The 19,119-nt window shown below is 40.7% G+C and overlaps 8 protein-coding genes across 8 annotated transcripts; 4 read left to right on the plus strand and 4 right to left on the minus strand.

Moving 5' to 3' along the window:
* Positions 1 to 2,248: 2,248 nt before the first annotated feature.
* On the plus strand, positions 2,249 to 3,033 carry PHALS_12271 (RlpA-like double-psi beta-barrel domain; the record flags this gene model as incomplete). The annotated part of the gene is made up of 3 exons (XM_024727790.1): positions 2,249 to 2,845; positions 2,917 to 2,963; positions 3,027 to 3,033. 3 exons carry the CDS (start codon positions 2,249 to 2,251, stop codon positions 3,031 to 3,033), a joined length of 651 nt encoding a protein of 216 aa, XP_024578333.1.
* Positions 3,034 to 3,806: 773 nt separating this feature from the next.
* PHALS_12272 (RlpA-like double-psi beta-barrel domain) lies at positions 3,807 to 4,817 on the plus strand (the record flags this gene model as incomplete). The annotated part of the gene is made up of 1 exon (XM_024727792.1): positions 3,807 to 4,817. The coding sequence occupies one exon, from the start codon at positions 3,807 to 3,809 to the stop codon at positions 4,815 to 4,817; it is 1,011 nt and encodes a 336-aa protein (XP_024578334.1).
* Positions 4,818 to 4,905: 88 nt separating this feature from the next.
* On the minus strand, positions 4,906 to 7,122 carry PHALS_12273 (Phosphatidylinositol-4-phosphate 5-kinase and related FYVE finger-containing proteins; the record flags this gene model as incomplete). The annotated part of the gene is made up of 1 exon (XM_024727793.1): positions 4,906 to 7,122. The coding sequence occupies one exon, from the start codon at positions 7,120 to 7,122 to the stop codon at positions 4,906 to 4,908; it is 2,217 nt and encodes a 738-aa protein (XP_024578335.1).
* A 276-nt stretch (positions 7,123 to 7,398) lies between these two features.
* Positions 7,399 to 10,560, plus strand: PHALS_12274 (tubulin-tyrosine ligase family; the record flags this gene model as incomplete). The annotated part of the gene is made up of 1 exon (XM_024727794.1): positions 7,399 to 10,560. One exon carries the CDS (start codon positions 7,399 to 7,401, stop codon positions 10,558 to 10,560), a length of 3,162 nt encoding a protein of 1,053 aa, XP_024578336.1.
* A 489-nt stretch (positions 10,561 to 11,049) lies between these two features.
* On the minus strand, positions 11,050 to 11,442 carry PHALS_12275 (RxLR-like protein; the record flags this gene model as incomplete). The annotated part of the gene is made up of 1 exon (XM_024727795.1): positions 11,050 to 11,442. One exon carries the CDS (start codon positions 11,440 to 11,442, stop codon positions 11,050 to 11,052), a length of 393 nt encoding a protein of 130 aa, XP_024578337.1.
* A 259-nt stretch (positions 11,443 to 11,701) lies between these two features.
* Positions 11,702 to 13,000, minus strand: PHALS_12276 (FYVE-FINGER-CONTAINING RAB5 EFFECTOR PROTEIN RABENOSYN-5-RELATED; the record flags this gene model as incomplete). Its single annotated transcript, XM_024727796.1, has 1 exon — positions 11,702 to 13,000. One exon carries the CDS (start codon positions 12,998 to 13,000, stop codon positions 11,702 to 11,704), a length of 1,299 nt encoding a protein of 432 aa, XP_024578338.1.
* Positions 13,001 to 14,902: 1,902 nt separating this feature from the next.
* Positions 14,903 to 16,354, plus strand: PHALS_12277 (RlpA-like double-psi beta-barrel domain; the record flags this gene model as incomplete). The annotated part of the gene is made up of 1 exon (XM_024727797.1): positions 14,903 to 16,354. One exon carries the CDS (start codon positions 14,903 to 14,905, stop codon positions 16,352 to 16,354), a length of 1,452 nt encoding a protein of 483 aa, XP_024578339.1.
* A 2,130-nt stretch (positions 16,355 to 18,484) lies between these two features.
* PHALS_12278 (uncharacterized protein) lies at positions 18,485 to 19,108 on the minus strand (the record flags this gene model as incomplete). The annotated part of the gene is made up of 1 exon (XM_024727798.1): positions 18,485 to 19,108. The coding sequence occupies one exon, from the start codon at positions 19,106 to 19,108 to the stop codon at positions 18,485 to 18,487; it is 624 nt and encodes a 207-aa protein (XP_024578340.1).
* Between the last annotated feature and the right edge of the window lie 11 nt (positions 19,109 to 19,119).

Genomic DNA, 19,119 nt, shown 5'->3' on the forward strand with positions numbered 1-19,119 from the left:
TCAACTCCCACAATACATACAGAAGGCATAAACATGCACCTTCATGTAATGACCATTAGAGGGTCGGCACCGATCAGATTCATTTTCTTAACTGTCATAAAACATCAATTTATCAGGCTCCAATCGGTTGCTGCACGCTTTGTATGGGAGCTATGACTCACCGAGTCCGCGTTCAGATTCACAGAGAGGTTGGGTTGGCACGGTTCAATTAGGAGCGGAACCGAGGGTTTCCAAAGATTCAAGTTGTTTTAGTTTGCCAAGCTATTTCGATTGGTTTGTATATTCAAAATCAATTCTGTAAAGACTCGCACTATGTATAAACATACATTTTACCATGTCTTTGTTTCTTGACGTGAGGCGAATTGTCCGAATGTACCACTGAATGTAATCTCATCATTTCTAGTATTACGATTCATGGTAAACTTCGTGCAATTGTATCGTATGCTGTGCCAAATTATCCCGCACAAAGACATTAAATCACTCACATGATGTTTTTCTTCCAAAGGTTTTATTATCATTTGCAGTTTTATAATCATTCGCAGTTTTGTCATTTGACTATTTAGAAATTAGAAACAATCAAATTTAATGTCTTAAACGCTTTAAGCGGTAGATTAATTTCTACAATATTGAAATGATACTGATATGCACTCCACTTTATATTAAAAGAGAAAAGACAAGTAAAAACGGAGCGCGAGAAGCGGTAGCCTTGATTTCTTATATATGCGAGTAAGCGTAATATCTTCCTATTGAAATGTTCGAACGCCGTTCGAACGACGACACAATGGGACATGCAGAGCAGGAAAATTACTATGGTGCGTATATAGACCTGATTCAAAAGAAGAGCGATGGCTTGCATGATGAATAGAAGCAAGTTTCAGCTCACGATGCGACATATTTTACGGCCCGTAACGAGAGGGAAAAGGCAAATACGATAAGTGATAAGAAAAGAACGACGTTTCAAAGTCAGAGGCTTGGCGTGAAGTTCAACTGGAAAAAAGGCCGCTGCTGTCTAGAGTCTTGCAATGGTAGCAGATTGATTAGATGATACCTCCGTCAGCCAGAAACGATTTCTTTCTCGTTGGCTGGTCAGGAGAATAAGTGATGGCGCCACTTTTGGAATTGTTAATGTCAACGAGGTAATATTACTCTGTTGCGTTGGTAAATTTGGCGGTTAGTTTTCGAGTGGTAGAAATTGAATTATAAGTGGAAACATTTGGTCTTTGCATGCAATTTTTGTATCTAGACAAGTTATACATCATTGGTTGCTTAACTACACTTTCTAGTGTGCATATGTTATTTTTACAAATGTTTTTGTTACTTACTAGGACCATCGTTACAATTCAGGACGATAAAACCTATATCGTCACATATCGGCTCCTGCTAGGGCATATAAAAGGCCTTCGATCAGTAGCGTTGTCATCAATCTACCTGACATGCGGCGACACCGACAGAATCATCACACCTTTTTTCTTCCATTGGTTGCAATTAAATGCATTGGTTTAGCTCCAAGATGGATATGCAAGAATGAGAGAGTTGGACTGTCTTTCATTATATCATATCAACAATCCGTTCAATAGCATGACGTAGGATAGATAACCACATGCTGTACAGTCGTAGGAGACACAAGGACAATGTAAGTGTGGTGATAAATGTGAGCTCCTTTACCATATAATATTAAGCTGTTGTCGCTCGAATGCACCACAAGATTTACCAGCTTTGCAGCCAGTTATAAGAGGTAAAGAAATTGGCCAGACGACAACAACTCAACTTCATTTATTGTCGTCACTGGGATATTCTGCTCTTTACTTAAGAAAAAAAAGACTAAGAATCTGTCGAGTTCAATATTAGCTACATAGACAATAATTTTGGGAGAACCTAGTCGAGACGTATTACCTTTTTGTGCACCAAAACTAACCCGGCACATTTACATAAAAATGGTAAAGACACAAAATTGCTCTCAATTTAATATGGTCCACCCTACGAAAAGTTGTAATAGACGTGCGTTTATGGATAGGACACGCATGTTGCGCTAGAAACACTTGGACGTCAATTACTTCTTCTCGATCCTACAACGTGCGTAATGGCAAGCTTGATTCAAAGTCAAGCTCAATTTATCTGCCACCCTAAAAAGGCTTGACGATGTGTCGTATTGTCATGCCTTTTTTCAACTCGACCATATTCAATCATTCTTTCGACATACTACAATTTCAGAACGTTCAAAGAGAAGTTAGTGTACAATCAACAGAGAATGCTTCAGCAATTTGCATTACTTGCGGTAACATTGCCAGCTCTCACCTTCGCTACGATTGATGATGATGTGACCTTCCGAGGCGATGCCACGGCATTGGCAGTAGCCCAAGCTTCAGCCGCTACATGTAGTCCAAGCATCGGTGACAACTACGTTGCAATTAATAGCGATCAATGGGATGCGACTCAAAATTGCAAACAATGCATTGAAGTCTCATGTGTCGAAGACAATTGCAAAGGCAAAAATCAATCTGTAATTTTATATGTCGCGGGTGATTGTGAAGGATGCGAAGACGAAGGTCTTGACTTGTCACCCGTAATGTTTGAAAAGCTTACGGGGAGTGTTTCAGGCTTGTTTAAGCTTACATGGGAATTTACAGATTGTCCATATGAGGCTGGTACGGTCGAACCTGCTGATGAGAAAAAGACTGCAGTGAATATTCTACAAACCGACGAGAAAGGTATTGAGACTCAAGAGGAGAATACGGAGCCAACAGCTAACGAGTCGGGCGATAATGAAGATCATACAAGTGGCACGAGTCCATTTGTTGTGGTGCTTATTGTAGCTGGCGCGATTTGTGCGTTAGCCCTGGCTGCGGTTATGTTCAAAGCAAAGAAGAATCGTATAAGACGCGATGAGTATGTGGCCAAGTCTTTCGACACTTTTAGCTCCCCAACGCAGATGAAGAAAAAGGCAACAATCGTCACGATTTAAGGTGACGGTAGTACGATGATTTGAAAAGATTTTAATCACAAATGTGGCTCTGATCGACTTGTAGTGTGTAGAGTGTGTGTTTATTGTTTGATATTGAGCAGATCAGTGGCAGTGGAACCACCATTCGCTTATGTGAATACACAAGATGGTACAATGATGTTTAAACATGGCGTGCACTACGAAAGCGTCTGGAATAAATTAAATGTCTCTGTTACCATATTATATAACTCGAGCTTTAATGTCGAATTTCGATTGTTCCATGCATCATTTTATGCATTGCGACTAAAAATTACCATTCAAATATTGTTTTAGGTCAATTGAACACTTCCCAATTGTGTAATTTTCTGCATATGTAAGAATATCTATGGTGAGCAATTTCCAAGCGTCGTGAAGTTTGAGATGTACTCTATTTCTAGGTAAAGGAGCGCAAATATTTTATTATGTTCAGCTTCTGCTTGCGTAGAAATAGCTCAGTATTAAAGTTTTAAGATCAATTACATAATTTTGATTGGTAGAATAATATTTCAAGCCTTATGGACTAAAGAAGTTTCGGAAAATCATTCTGTGCTAGCGCCTATGTTCTATTTCGCCACATGGAGTATGGAAGCTCATCTTCCACTTTGTTCGCCCTGCCTTTATGAGCGAGTTACGTTAACATGTGAAATGAATTAGCATCTCATTTCAAATTGTAATTGTACTGCATACATGCCCAATGGTCCAATTCAGAAGAACATTAATAGTGACACTTCTGCCTACGGTGGTATTTTCGGATGACGACAAATACTTTAAGGGTGAAGGGACGTCGTACAGACTTAAACAAGTATCGGATGGAAATTGTCACTTGATGTACGACCATGATATGAATGAAAATTATGCAGCACTAAACGATAAACAGTGGAACTCAACACGAAATTGTGGTCGATGTGCTCAAGTGTCGTGTGATGACCCTCGATGCAGTGACACGACAACTACTGAGATTGTATATATTGTCGACAGGTGTCTCGAATGTAAAGAAGGTGATTTGGATTTGTCCACGACTGTGTTTCAAAAAGTCACAGGTAGTCGTGACTCTTCTCGTTACAATATCAAATGGAAATATGTCGATTGTCCTGTAAATGGTAATATCCAATATTGCACAAAAAGTGGCAGTAGCAAGTCATGGCTAGCAATTCAGCCAACGAATTTTCTCAATGGGGTTGCAAATATGAAAATTGCTCATCAAAGTGTGACAATGGTAGAGTCATGTTACTATTTTCTGCTTGATGGTGGTTCGAATGTCGATATGTCTGCAGTTCCTATCGAACTTACGTCCATTGCAGGTGAAACAATTTCAGAGACTCTCAATCTCTCAAGTAATCATTGTACAGAAGGAATGTCGAATTTTGGAAGTCAAAATACAAAGTCAATGCAGTTGATGCCCGTTTCAAGTGATACTTCGTCGTCTTCAAAACCATACGATTTGTTCTATTCGACTAAATCAAACAATGACAAGGATACGTTTAAGGTTGGTACAGTACTTGCGGCTAATGAATCTGGAAGCAATGTGTCGATTTTACAGTCTAAAGAAGAAGAGATAGAGAATACGTCAAACACGAAAGAGACAGATCAAGACGAGAAATTAGAGACGAAATACGTGACAAATAAAGCAGAAGAGATATCGTCAAGTACAAGTCCAGTCTTGATGGCTTTAATCATTGCAGCGGCAGTGGCTTGTATTGCCTTGGCTGTTGTTGCTCTATCGGTTAAGAAAAAGAATATCATCCACAAACGTGTTGATCAAGACGATGGATGGGGTCAAGCATTTGATACGTTTAACTCTCCAGTACGTATCACAGAACGTATTGCCAAGCTTTAAAGCTTAAAAAGAGCGTAGCAGAGAAAGCATTTATGTAGTAGTGTTTAGTCAAATGAGAAATAATGAAGTCTTGTTCGTATCTAATTAATTAATCTTTAAACAAACTACTTTGTTCGTGATTACCTTGATGACGACGAGTCCGTGAATTCATTCTACAGTTAGCAGCAGAATGAGTTCGAGGTTGATAAGGAAGTCGTACTACTTGATTTCGTGGAGTAATGAGGTGAGCAGCGACTTTCGAAAGTGTGTGCATGACAGCATAGTCAGCTGTAGAAATATTATAGTGAGGTTTTCGATCCCATGTACATAATGTAGCAATGATCACTCCATCTGGAGCTCGAATTGGAAATCCAACATAGAAACGTATACCGCCATCGCGTACTACTAAGAGTTGAGCAAAACGTACGTCGCTCTCAGCATTTTTAATCACAAGGGGTTTGTCCACATAAATGGTATGTGAGCACATACTTTCTGAACGAGGAGTTCGAAGTTGATACGTTCCATTGGAGTAACAAAGAATGTCATCTACAAACGAGACAAACCCAATAGGACATTTAAGTCGCTTTGCTGCTTCTTCAGCAAGCAAATTCAAGGCCGAATGATCGTACTCTGGCTCAAAAACGCCTGCAGTTTGAATATGATGCAATCGACGTGCTTCATTCGCTGAAGATGGTGTTGGTGGAAGTGGAAGGTCTTCATATGTCGTTTGAGAAGTATCAAATACAAAGCGATAGTCACGTACTAAATCCGCGACTTTTAATGAAGAAGCATCAAACTTGTGCTTAAAATTCTGAAGTGATTGGTCCACATAGTGTCTCAGTTGTGTCTGCACGCTTTCTTTAGTAAGAGGCACGTTCTGAGTTGTTTTCAATCGATTTGTAGTAAGTTTTCGTAGCACTTGACGAAGTTGAGCAAATCCACTTAAACGTTTCTTGGAGTCTTGAGATATCAAGTCAGTGTCGTAGAATAAAGTAGTTCCTAATGAGGTTGCAGCGTTCTTGTTTACTTCATGATTATCAAGAAAAGTTGTGGATGGTACGACAGTTGGTCCAAGAGCTGCACTTAAGTCTTCCAGACTGAAAGTACAAGAGTTCACGCGCTTGACACAGTAAAGACATAGTCGATTCTGACGCACTTTTCCTATTCGTGCTTCAACTTGATAGAGTTGAGAGCACTCTCCACAGACAAAATGACCACAAATTTGACAGTATAATTCTCGTCGAAATAGCGAAAAGCGTTTTAAACAGACATGACAAATGTTAAAATGCTGTACAAAGCTCGTATCCATACTTTGCGAAGGTTGAAAGTAAATGAACGATTGAAGACCATAACGACGTCGGGCAATGACATGCTCAAATTCTTTCAATTGATTCGTCAGTAGTTCAATCACATGCTTGGATTCCAAAGTAAATGAACTAGAGTTTCGATGATCCCACAATCTTGAAGAAGTCGAACTGTTATGGTCTTGAATTGGAATTCCTACGTACGCATGAAGAAAAATTCGTGTCTGTTGTATTCGATCTTGTCTCGATTCGTATGCAATATCATAAGCAATGCCAAGATGATCCACGGGATCACGAAGTGCAGAACGATACTCTTTAGGAATAATCTGGTCATGAACTGACTTTGGCAGAGTCTTCATCACATGAACAGCACGATTAGCTTCTGGATATCGATGTGTCAATGATGCAAAGCACAATCGCTGCGAACGTGGATGTTCTGGATGACGTAAATGATTCGAAGCCATGCGAAGTTGCCAACTCGGACGATATGCAGCCATTTGAACACCTAAGAGTGCTGGACTCCCTTTGCTTGTGTCTCGATCTATTGGAAGAAGTTGACATTTTTCATGATATAGAATTTCTCCTCCTTCAAAGCTCTTACTACTTAGCGCTCGCATTGTCGCTTCATAGTCACTTGTTTTCTGACTCACGAGAACATTAAGCACTTCATTGATATGGCATTGTAAGTAAGTCATTGCCGTTACTGCGTAGATAACTTGCGTTCCATCTGCTCCTCCATCATCGCATGGTATTCCTACCGACTCAAAAGTGTTCACTCGTGTACTATTACTTGGTATACGTTTCCAATGCTCGCTTTTTGACGGTTTGCTCCGTAAAGCCGCATGTAGCTTTGGTAAGGAATTTAACAAATCATCACAGATTTGTTGTCTCGAAAAGACTAAGCGTTCTTGACCGTCGACTGAAGCTGTCAATCCACTTGGTTCATCGTTGTATCCTTCTCCAATTGCAATTGATCCACGTGATAAATTTGTTTGTTCTTTCACTCTTTTTTCGATTCGCATCTTTGAAATCTCAATGCTGCACAAGGCAAAATGATGGTATTAAGGAAATAACAAAGACTTGAAACTTGCTTGTGCTACAAGTGTCTGCTTGACGTCACTTGTCTGAATTAAAGTCAACTCACTGCATGATATGAAACATATGCCATGCAACGACCAAGCATGTCACCTAGCAGCTGGTACAAACGATCTTGTCGAGAGACTGGTAAATGTCGTACGTACTATACGCGACGTTGTGGACGAAACCAACTGGCCACGTTTATTCTTGTTGACCAGTCAATGATGATGACACGACGATCATGTCGATCGCGTCCAGCGTCGGCTGGTGTAATGCATTCGAAAGGATTGATGGATGATAAAGTCGAGTCTATGATCCAAGCTGCGCATGAACATTTTATTGAGACTACAAACGGTCAAGAGAACGAGCAAGAGGCTTGTACGATTGAGAGCTCACAGACGAAATTAATAGACCACATGGACAGTTTCCCGTTAGTGCCTCTTCCGATTATCCCACTCCTTGATAGTCGAGACCTTGAAAAACTTGAACAAGGGCTTCGAAATTTGCTTGAAAGCTTGACGTCACATGAAGACAAACAACTTGGTAATTATGCGACTCGACAGCTGGCGCTAATTCAACAGCACTTGATGCATTACCGAGCTCAAGAACGAGTAATTCAGCTGCTTCGAGGTGATGTGAGTGTGACTTTAGCGCCAATTAAAACAAAGACACTAAAGAAAAGTTCGTCGTCAACTGCTGTGACGACTACACCAATTCCATCACGGATTTGTAATGAAAAGAAAGCTGTACCTTTCAAATGGAAGAGTAAGAAGGCAGCAATTGACATGGCTCGTAATATGGTCCAAGCTAACGCACAGAAAAATAAAGTGTGTCTTCTTCCAAAAGGTTTTATGATTTCTGCTGGTGAGAAAGTGTCGAAAAAACGAAGTAGACCACGCATTAAGAAACGAAGTCCGGAAGAAGAAACGAGAGATCGAGCGGAACAAATCAAACGTAACCGCGAGATTCGAAGAATAGCGGCTTGTCAGCGATTACAAGCGAGACGCGAGTTGCAAGCGAAGCGAAAGCAGGCTCATAAGCTGAAAATACAACGAACGAGTGAAAAAGACGAGAGATTGATGATCAAAGACGTTGCTAGCAGCGATAGTTGTGACGAGAGCGAAGAAAGTGATGTCAGTAATTGTTCTGAAAGTGACGAGGCGAATGAAAAGGCTATTCTGGCGCTTGATGTCCGAGTTTCAAGTATTGAGGAGGTCGAGGATAATGATTTTAGCGACAGTGATGGTGAGAATGTTACGATAGACGAAAGAATGGTAAAACATGATGAAACGAATTCGAATCAAAGCCCAATTACTGATGACGAGCCAAAGAAGTTGGTGATATTGACAGATTCTATTGATGCGGCAGAAGATGAAAAAGTTCGTGATGATACATCAACATGGAACGAAAAGGAGGAGAATCAGCTGCAAGATACTCAGAATGATTCTTTTGCTTCTGATCTCGAAAGATTTATGACTAACAGAGCAGCAGCAAAACTTCAACAATTGCAAGTCGAGAAAGAAGCATATTCCGCGAATTCGATCAGTACCATGAAACACGACTTTGAAGCTGAATCTCAAGACTGTAAAGAAAGTTTTGATATATATGACGTTGATATCAAGGAGAGTGATAATGTGACAAAGACCGAAATTCTCGATTTTGACACTTTTGAAGAAAATGAAGCTCAACAAAGTGTCAAAATGGAATTTCCTGGTACACATCTTGGACTTCCGCGACTCCCAGTACTCGCATGTAATGATTATCGCTTTTACTTTCGCAATTTTTATTGTATCTTAACTTCAGTATACGAGCAAATGCGTAGTTCTCTCTCTACATGCTCATCGTCTTCTTCCCTGTATCATCGTCCAATTGGTGCTACTGGATACCACACAATGCGATTGCAGCGAAAATTGTATGAAAGTTGGCAAAGTATTATGTACGACTACACCACAGTGTTTGGTCCAAAAATTGTGATTCCTGACGGAATAGTACCAATGGCAGCAGCTAAACCTTGGATTCCTCACTATCGAATTAATTCAACTGCACGAAAAGAAGTGTCAGAAATTGTCATGCAAGCTTTACATCATTTAGATGATCGATGGGAAGATCATCCAGCAGGACTTGGATTAAAAACAACGTGGAATTTATTGTGGACATGGAGCAAACCGCGTGTTGAACGTCAAACATTATTAGTCTGGCAAAAAGTTAATCATTTTCAACATGCAAAAGCTTTGACCCGCAAAGATTGTTTAAAGAAACTATTGGGAAAATATCAGGGAACTGGTGGACGATTACAAGAAATTTTTGATATTATTCCTCGCACGTTTTTGTTACCAAAAGAATATGTAACTTTTGTTCATGCTTTTCAGGAACGGAGTGAAGGATTACGTCATCGTAACATATCGGAAGAAAAGAATATTTGGATTATGAAACCTGTGGCTTTATCTCGTGGACGTGGTATTTCTTTAATAAATGATTTGAGTCAATTGATTTATGGAGATCAAGTTGTGATTCAAGAGTACATTGCTGCTCCACGTTTATTAAATGGTTACAAGTTTGATCTACGTTTATATGTACTTGTAACATCATTCAATCCGCTTGAAGCTTTTATTTACGATGAAGGATTTGTTCGTTTATGTACTAGACCATATGAAGATAGCGACATCAGCAATATCTTTGTTCACTTGACGAATAGCAGTATCCAAAAGAAAAACGAAAACTTCACTACTGATAGTGCAAATGTCAAAGAAGTGAAGCAGACTTGGCAAAATGAAGGAGATTTCACTGCAGCAGATTCTGGTGGAACAAAATTATCTTTGGCTTATCTTTGGAAGAGACTTGCAGCTGAGGGTGTGGACGTAGTTGAAGTGAAACGAAACATTGACGAAGTGGTGCTCAAAGCACTTATTTGTGGGGAGGACGAAATTCCGTTTCAAGTGAATAGTTTTGATCTGTTTGGGTATGATATACTTTTGGATTCGGACTTGCGTCCATGGCTTATTGAAATTAATTCGTCTCCTTCCATGGCACGAGAAAATGATCTGGATATGCAAATCAAGAATGCTTTAATGTTGGATGCACTTGGTATTGTAGATCCGCTTCATTTTGATCGCGCAAAACTAGCTGAAGTGATTGCACGTCGACAGCATGACGAAGAGGATGAAAAGAAGCGTCCACACGTTTATACTCGTCATCCTCGAGAGACCGAGGAATTAGCAGCGCGGCAGCTTAATGAAGACTTGACTGCCATTTTACGAGGAAAACTTCCTCGTGCATATGGAGAAATGCCTCAGCATCTTGGGAAGTTTCGAAGACTTTGTCCTTATACGAACATGTATAATCAACTTGTTAAGTTCAAACGAAGTTACACCCGCAAAGTCTAAGTTTTTAAAGAAATATTGCAAGGTTTTAAATTATTTACTAGAATTAAAAAAAACATTTTTTTCTTTTTAAAGATATTTTCCGCTTCTGCAATACTTGCATTCTCTATGTATACATTCCGCACAGTCGTAAAGTATGGTGAACATTACTTTCTCATAATTTCTTCAGTGCTCTAAGCGATCAGGGAGAATGCATATGCAAGAGCCATCTAAGTCGAAATACTATATTACAACTAAGCGTCATCTGCAATTATACTGTAATTCTCAGCCATTAGAACGATTATATTAATAAGGATGACACGATACAGTTCTAGCAACTCAAACTTATAATAATGACTTGTTCGCTTTTATTAATTTTAGCCGTGCCAAAAGTATACGACCATCATTACCTCTTATTAAACCGCGCATATTAATCACAACGGTCAACTCATATAATGAGAGCTCTTGTATATCGCAGAAGAGGTTACCTTTTCGCACCCAGCCGCTAAGGTATTACGATGTAGTGGTGCTTGTGCTGTTGCAAATGCATTCCGCCACGGTGAGCACCACATTCATAGACGCAAGACCATTTTCGTAGACAGAGCACAAACTCGTGGGACGGTTGTAGCAATTACGACCTTTTTGAACATCCCAGAACTCATTTAGAAAACACAAATCCTGGCATTTGGCCTGACGCTCTTCAGGCTGCGAGTCCCATGGCGTTGACTTCATGTGGGCCATGCGATAAAACATGTCCTGTTTCTTGGCCAGCGCCTTCTGGTTCATCGAACGCTCCTCTGTATTATGATCATTTGAAGTTACAGAGTGAAGTCTCAGATGGGATGTTTCCGATGCAGACGTCGAGGAGACTAAAAGCAGAGCGAGAATCGCGGTGATGGTCTTCATGTCTGGATAAAGATACCCTTTGTCTGAATTCCTCCAATAAGCGCTCGACAATAATTTACTACTATAATTTTTTTTCTTAAATTACTAATTGGCGATTTAGACATAATATTTCGTTACTCACCTACTAATAGTACTCAGACGACTATTTACTACTTTTGCTTATAAAAAACTTACTGCTTTCAATGATGATGATACACCCAACGATATTTCTAAAAAAATCGTTTGTCTTGGACACATTTGAATAGTTGACTATAATAGATCATTGACGCACGACGTCGTCGATGTTAAATCGCAAGAAGTGATCACTTTGCAGCAGTTCGTCTCGGACAATCGTCATGACACTTTTCGAAAAAGCATCAAGTTCACATTTTTGACAGATTGTGATTAGACGTCGCTGTAACCGCTGATTTGGTAGTAAGAATGTAACGTAGTGCTGCTTTCTACAGTCCAAACAAATGTACCGTGTGCAAATTTGACAGTGCCTTTTCTTCTTGAGAATTTTTGCGCCTTGATTTGTTCGATTTGCAGCCTGAAGAAAAAGTGATTGTTTCTTGCCACATCCATAACAACCTTTGTCGATAGTAGAACTGCAAGATGCATTCTCAGTATATTCCGAGTCGATTGAGGACGCTCCGTTGGAATATCGATGCCTCAAAACCCATGAAAGTCTTTTCATGCGACCACAATGGACATGTCGTCCAGCGGTCAAAAGTGTACGTGCAGCTGATCGTACAATGATTGCACGCTTGATTCCAGCATCTGAATTGAAAAAACCTTTGATAAACACGTCAATGACATTTTTCGTACGTTGACGGTAAAACATATTGACTGAACTATTGCCTCGAATATGCGTATCAAGTTCTGGCGTTTCGGGAAACTGAATGGAGTGACCTAAATGATAACCCACCCGTTCTCCATTACGAAGACGATCAAATCCTGTAGCTTCCATGTAGACAAAATCACGATGGTTTGTTATTGTACGCACACCAATAGGTGCATGCCATTCCGACCACTTGACGCATAGTGAATTAAACGGAGCATCGTATGTTGGAGGTGTGACGGTTGCGAGGATACAACTGCGCGAAATTCCATCCCGAGTATAAGTTGTTTTGATCCTCATCTGATCGGTTGTCAGTGCAATGATTCCATACATGACATCATCCAAATCGCCTTCTATCGTCCCAGTCACGAGAAGGATAGGCATTTCAGCTTCCGAATTCTCCTCACATTTTGATTTGCGTGGTGACTCGCTTGTGCGCTTGTGTTGTACGTACGCTTTTATGTTCTTTTCAGATGAAATGAATTTCCACTGGTCCTCATCCACATGACTTTGATTTTCAAACAAAAAGGATTCAAATGTGCCCATATTACGTGCGACTAATCTCTGTCCAAGACCTTCTAGTTCGACTGTATTCATTGGAGACAATCGCAATGGTGGAAATGGACTCATGTAGCGTTTGCTTACATTTCGATCTGTTTTAATCTTGACAGAAGTATCAGACGTCATTGACGTTAAAAAGCTGGTACGTTTCGTTGCAAAAGTATCGAATGAGACCATTACGAATATCAATGCGTTATGAACCCCACGGCGTCAACACTAAAAAAAATAGTACTCTCTCCCAGGCACGTCAGTCAGTCCCATCCCACATCGACAACATAAGATTTGACGATTCTTAAGTACGAAGCGTTGAAAAAGATCATGTTTGGACTGCGACTACGACTGAAGCATAGAACTTTCAAAATTACAAAGACAAAGCAGAACGAGATGGATTTGTGTTATTAACATGATGTTGATTCTTTCGTGACTTTCCCAATTGATCTTGTCATGGCGTATTAGATTTTACTTCAACTGGTCGTTAAATCGGTACATGAATCGAAAAATTGTCGACCACTATATTTGAACTTGATGGGGTTTGCAATAGACACAATTGATTTTAAGTACCACTCCATTATCACAAGAAATGACATTATGACGAAAATGTCCACGTGGTGTTGCAACAATATTGAATGCTGAGGATTCGCGATCGGTGCGTTTCGACTATGTTTAGATTGTCGAGTGAAGAAGACTATATTTTGATTAAGTCTTGACAAAAGAAGCCACTCATATCGTAGCGCACGTCACGAATTAAATTTTATAAGTTGATCATCACTGGTCTATAAAAAATATATGTCTTACGAATATGTTTTCTCTCGACATCAGCAAGCATGTTCCGCTTGTGGAGTAGTGCCACAGATTCCATCTTCGTCAATGCAGCTGCTAAATTGATACGATACTGATAATATTCGATTTCTTAAAGTGACAGGATTATCATATTTAAACACCAAAATCCTTATTCTCAGGATAATTTAGAATAATTTGTCGAACATTATGGTTCTTTAAAGATTAGCTTAAAGTGGTTTATGCATCGTTACAAACATATATTGTGGAGAATCCAGCATTCTATTGTTAGCTTCAAAACGATGTAAATTAAAGCAACATTGATTTTCCCAGCGGCTATCAATCGTAGATCTGTGTGCTACACAAAGCTACATATTGCTTTCGTTAAAGATCGACGATACCATTTCAAGAATCGCGCATCTAGTTTTACAGCGAGCAACAAAATATGATAATAGAACTCTTGTATGTCTCGTTTTCAAGTGAGTAATGCTTTCCGTGTAAACAATGACTACCGCGCAAAATGATGTAGTCTACATTAACCGTTCCGATCCGACAAGCCTTTTTTATTGTACAAAACATTACGACTCGGCTAAACAACACACCGAAAGTGTTTGTAATCGGAGCTGAACCACAAGACTGCATGTACAGTAAGACTATCAACGCTCGACAGTAGTTTTCGCGATAGCAGAATCGACAATGTAGCCTCGACGACCTGAATTCAAACTGAATTTTCCGATTTACGAGGAATTATGTGTTACTAAATTTTCGAAGTAATGTTTTTTTATCATCAAATAGTAATGTGCGGGAATAAGTAATTTAAGCGACAAGGTAGGAACAAAACGATAACAAAGCGTGAGCAATTGAGCTTAAACCCTAATAAATTAACTAATGCTAACAAATTAAGATTTTAATACTTAAGATAAGTATTTGTAGTCTAGATTTTCGTGTCTGCATCAGATTTTTTGGCATCAGAAAATACATATGTCCGGATAACACAGGGTTCAATTCAATCATGACGTGGAAGTACGTTTCTGTACCCCTAATATACAATAATAATTCTGCGGATAGTACAGTTCGTAACCGAGTATAAAATCCGAATTGAAGAACCGAGACCAAGAGATTATCGAACCATGTGGTAGTGAACGACAGCGATCACGCCAGAGTCTTTATGCCTTATCGAAGAGTCTGGCGATTGTCCAATTGCTTGATTTGCTCTATCCTTGCCAATCGTCCATGACCATGCAATCGCAATAGTCACTTTGTTTGTTTCGGACGAATTTCGAGTGACCATTAGTGATATCAATGTTGCGACGACTTACGTTCTTAACGGTCTTTCCTCTCGTATCATTTGCAGGAAGTGATGAAATATTCACAGGTGAAGGAACGTCGTATACGCTTGGCCAAGTATCAAGTGGGAACTGTAACTTTATGTATGATCCTGGAGTTGGTGAAAATTATGCCGCTTTGAACAATGAACAGTGGGAATCGACTCACAATTGTGGTCGCTGTGCTCAAGTTTCTTGCGATGACCCTCGATGTAGTGATACGACCAGCACAGAGATCGTATATCTTGTTGATAGGTGTCCTGAATGTAAAGCCGGCGATCTCGATCTCTCTCCAACAGTTTTTAAAAAACTCACAGGAAGTGATCCATCTCGATACAAGATTAAGTGGTCATTTGCAGCATGTCCTGTGCAAGGCAATATCAAATATTGTACCAAAACTGGTAGTAGTAACGCATGGCTGGCCATTCAACCAGCGAATTTTGCGACTGGTATCGCTAGTGTCAAGATTGCAAACCAAGACGTGACGATGGTGGATTCGTGCTACTATTATTTACTCGTTAAAGGCTCGAATGTTGAAATGTCGGCGGTAAATGTCGAGCTCACGTCCACGACAGGTGAAACGATAACTGAAAAAGTGAACCTTACGGTCAATGCGTGTATTGATGGAATGTTAAACTTTGGAAGCAGTACGCAACAAGAACAAGTTGAACAAGTCTCGCTGCCTCCAGCTGCCCCTCCGACGCCTCCAGCTGCCCCTTCGACGCCTCCAGCTGCCGCTCCAGCTCCATATGCCGCTCCAGCTCCATATGCCGCTCCAGCTCCAGATGCCGCTCCAGCATCTCCAGCCGCCGCTCCGACTCCTCCAGCTGCTACTCCAATGCCACCTGCTAACCCCGAGATGTTCAATTTCGATAACTCGAAAGGCCTTGACTCCAAAGCTGGAATCGTGTGGCCAGTGGATCAATCAGGAACAAACAGTGACTTGTCTACATTGCGGTTTGGATTGGACCAGAAACCATTGCCTGAAACGCGACCCCGATTTAATTTATTAGATCGAGAAAAATTTAATGCTGGAAAGGTGACAACAATATCAGATGCTACGCAGACTGATCAAAGTGATACGAATTACAATGCTGGCGAAGTAATTGTGCCCGTTGATGACAAAAGTGACGTGTCGATTCTAAAGTCTGATCAAAGCACCGTTGAAACCGCTGAACAAAATGATGGTGATACTCCAGAGCAAATATATACCAAGTCTGCTGCAAAGTCATCCGGCACAAGTCCAATAATTATTGCACTCATTGTTCTAGCTGTTGTAGGTGTCATTGCTCTGGGTGCTATTGTATTTGCTGTGAAAAAGAAGCAACTTGAAGACAAACGCATTGATCGTGACGAAGCGATGATTCGAGCCTTCGATTCGTTTAGCTCGCCTGTGGAAATAAATACGACCAATATCGCCAGGATTTAAGAGGTCGCAAGAACCAATCCATTTGTTTGTTTCCGTTGTGAGAGAAGTGAGTCGACCGCTTCAAATGTAGAGTGTAACCTGTCGTGCACCATTTTGCTTATCTCAATTATTTTATTCGTAATCTTAAGCATAGAGTTACGCTCAAAAAGACTTGATGTTAATTTACCAAATCACACATTGTTTTAACATCTGAATGTTTTACGTTTCGGATCGCAATCTTATGGCTTGTTAGTGGTGCACGAAGGATATTGTGGTATGAGTAGACCTTTAACAATGAGTCCTCGACCTTCAAACGAGGCTAAGAAGTGCCAAACTATGGCACCGCGACGAAGTATTCTGAACATGATGAAGGAATGACACAGAGCTCCATGTGACCCAGCCTCTCACGATGAAAAAATTGACTGTGTCACTTCCGTGATTAATATTCAGCCTTGCACCTCCGATCACAATTCAGAAAATCGTGATTTAGCTAATTCACTGCCAACATGTTTCTTTTCTAAGAGCCGAGTCTTGTAAATGTTGTACACTCAGGTCGTGGTGTGACCTGATAAGCACCGTCGCGAATCCTAAAAAAAACCATTTTGGCGATCTAAAAGAATTGTCAGTTTTGAATGGTCACTGTACGCACATGTAGAAGAACTCTGAGGCTTATCGATAACCAATAACAGCTCACAATATCTTGGCGTTATCTCACGCAAAAAAGCTAACGATTGCTTTAATGGCGATGAGAGGTGCTTTGTGAACAAACTTATTGTTCCTTTCAAAGCAACTGCAGGCCAAACGAAATTTACATATGCCATGAAAGTTCCCAATTCAACGAGAAGTATCATGTTTACTTTTCGGGTCCCCACCCTGCTCTCTTCGAGAAACATCCAGCAAAATTGTCACTCGCTTTCGAAAATCTTACCTTGGTCAGGGAAACCCTACGATTTGTGCGCAGGTTATGAACTGCCTCCGTTTAACGGTATAATACGCTCGCAGCGGAGCTTACGATGATGCTCATCTCCTTGCCAGTAGGCTGAACCTGGCTCAGCAAACCAAGCTTGCCCGCTTGACGTGCAAACTTCACAGCAACTGTACAGGCTCTATCACTTCGTGGGTTTACTTTCGATCTATTAAAAGCTACCCTCAGTGCCTCGGTGAAGCTCGTTCATGCCTATGTGTGCGGGTCTACCGTTCAAACAGAGAGCGAAACGAGCTGGAAAGAAGATTTGCAAAAATTAAATATCCCACTCGGTCAACATATAACTTCTGCGCTTAGAGCAGCAATCGAGTAAATCTGCTCCTCGTGAAACCGTGCCTTTGAGCTTGAACGAAGGTGGAAGTGCCGAAGAGTACTATACGAAATCCGAGAACTGGGTGAAGAAGGTATGTCATCCCATCGTTCTGACAGCTTTTCAAGTCACTTTTGTGAAGCAGAAGTCAGATTGGACTGTCGTCTTATGCTCGACCTTGCGAGGTTCAATTCAAGGCGTGAAGATTTGGGTAGACTTTAACCATAATCACTATTTGACCTCAACATTTCTGCTCATTAGACACGAGTAATAATACAGCGCCCAGACCTCGAGAATAGCGAAAGGCAAAGGGTGCGCGAGTTGTAAGCAACAACAGTTCCAATGCAATCCTGCCGAGGTGAATCCATAAGCTTCCATAAGGTCTCGGATTGAAGACATCTCTTTTACTTAACCAGATAAAAATTCATTAAACTCTAATGAATACGCCGGCCCACACGTCAAAGTAGTTTGACGTGTCGGCCAGCGAAAAATGATTCTTTTGCGACTGGTAAATGCGAGCAATCTTGGATATGATGACAGCTTGCGGACGATACTTGGATTAGTCAATTTTCGGATTTTTATAAAACGTGAACGTAGTGTGTGGTACACATTTTGATATGCGTTGTCTTCTGACAGTATTGACATTCTTTAGATGCTTAATGCAGTCGCAATTGTAACGAAGTTCTATACTTGTGCTTATCCTATGCAGGCTCTGAGCTATTGTCGTGTGAAATTTTTTGAGCTTCTTGATATGTGCACGACTTTTGACAGAAAACTCAATTTTCTTCTGATAAAATTATTAATACATGAGATATCAAGTACTGAAATCTTCCAACTATGAGTTTTACGCTATCCTTCACACTACTGACTGCATCATTAAAGCCTGATGTCGTGGTGTGCTGACGTGTACGAAATTTGATCCGAGTGAATCGTCCGACATGTCGCCGTTGTCATTTTTGCATTCTTCGAGCAACCTGCGCTTCTTGTGAAGAGCTACTGCCACGCCAACGACAGTCCCTGTCACCACACATGCAGTAGCAACGAAAGCGATGACAGCAATCGTTGAGCTAAAAGGATTCTTACTGGACGTATCGTCCTGTACAGAAGCTTCACTAATCGAAGTCGCTGGTGACGCTACTGTGAAACCCTTGTTTCCTGACTGCTGGGATAATGTTGATTCTTGTAACGTCAGAATACTTGACGGTCCAGAAGCTACATCTCCGCTATGATATAGTTGATGTAAATGATCTGCGAATCCTAAATTGTCACTGATAGGTGTTGAATGGGTTGACGTTTCTGCGACCGTGAAGACAGTTTGAAGCGGAACCTGAGCAGAAATTGGAGATAGCGCCGGCAATGATTCAGTAAAAGGTGGCACGATGGGAGCATCAGTAACTGGAGACGGAGTTTCAGTCGCGATCGAGTCTAGTGGTGGAGAATTCGGTGGTGGTTCCGTTTGAGGAGCCATGTTCGGATCCATTAACGGCGGGG

This window comes from Plasmopara halstedii, assembly GCF_900000015.1.
Source record: "Plasmopara halstedii genome assembly, contig: Scaffold_614, whole genome shotgun sequence".
Lineage (NCBI taxonomy): Eukaryota > Oomycota > Peronosporomycetes > Peronosporales > Peronosporaceae > Plasmopara > Plasmopara halstedii.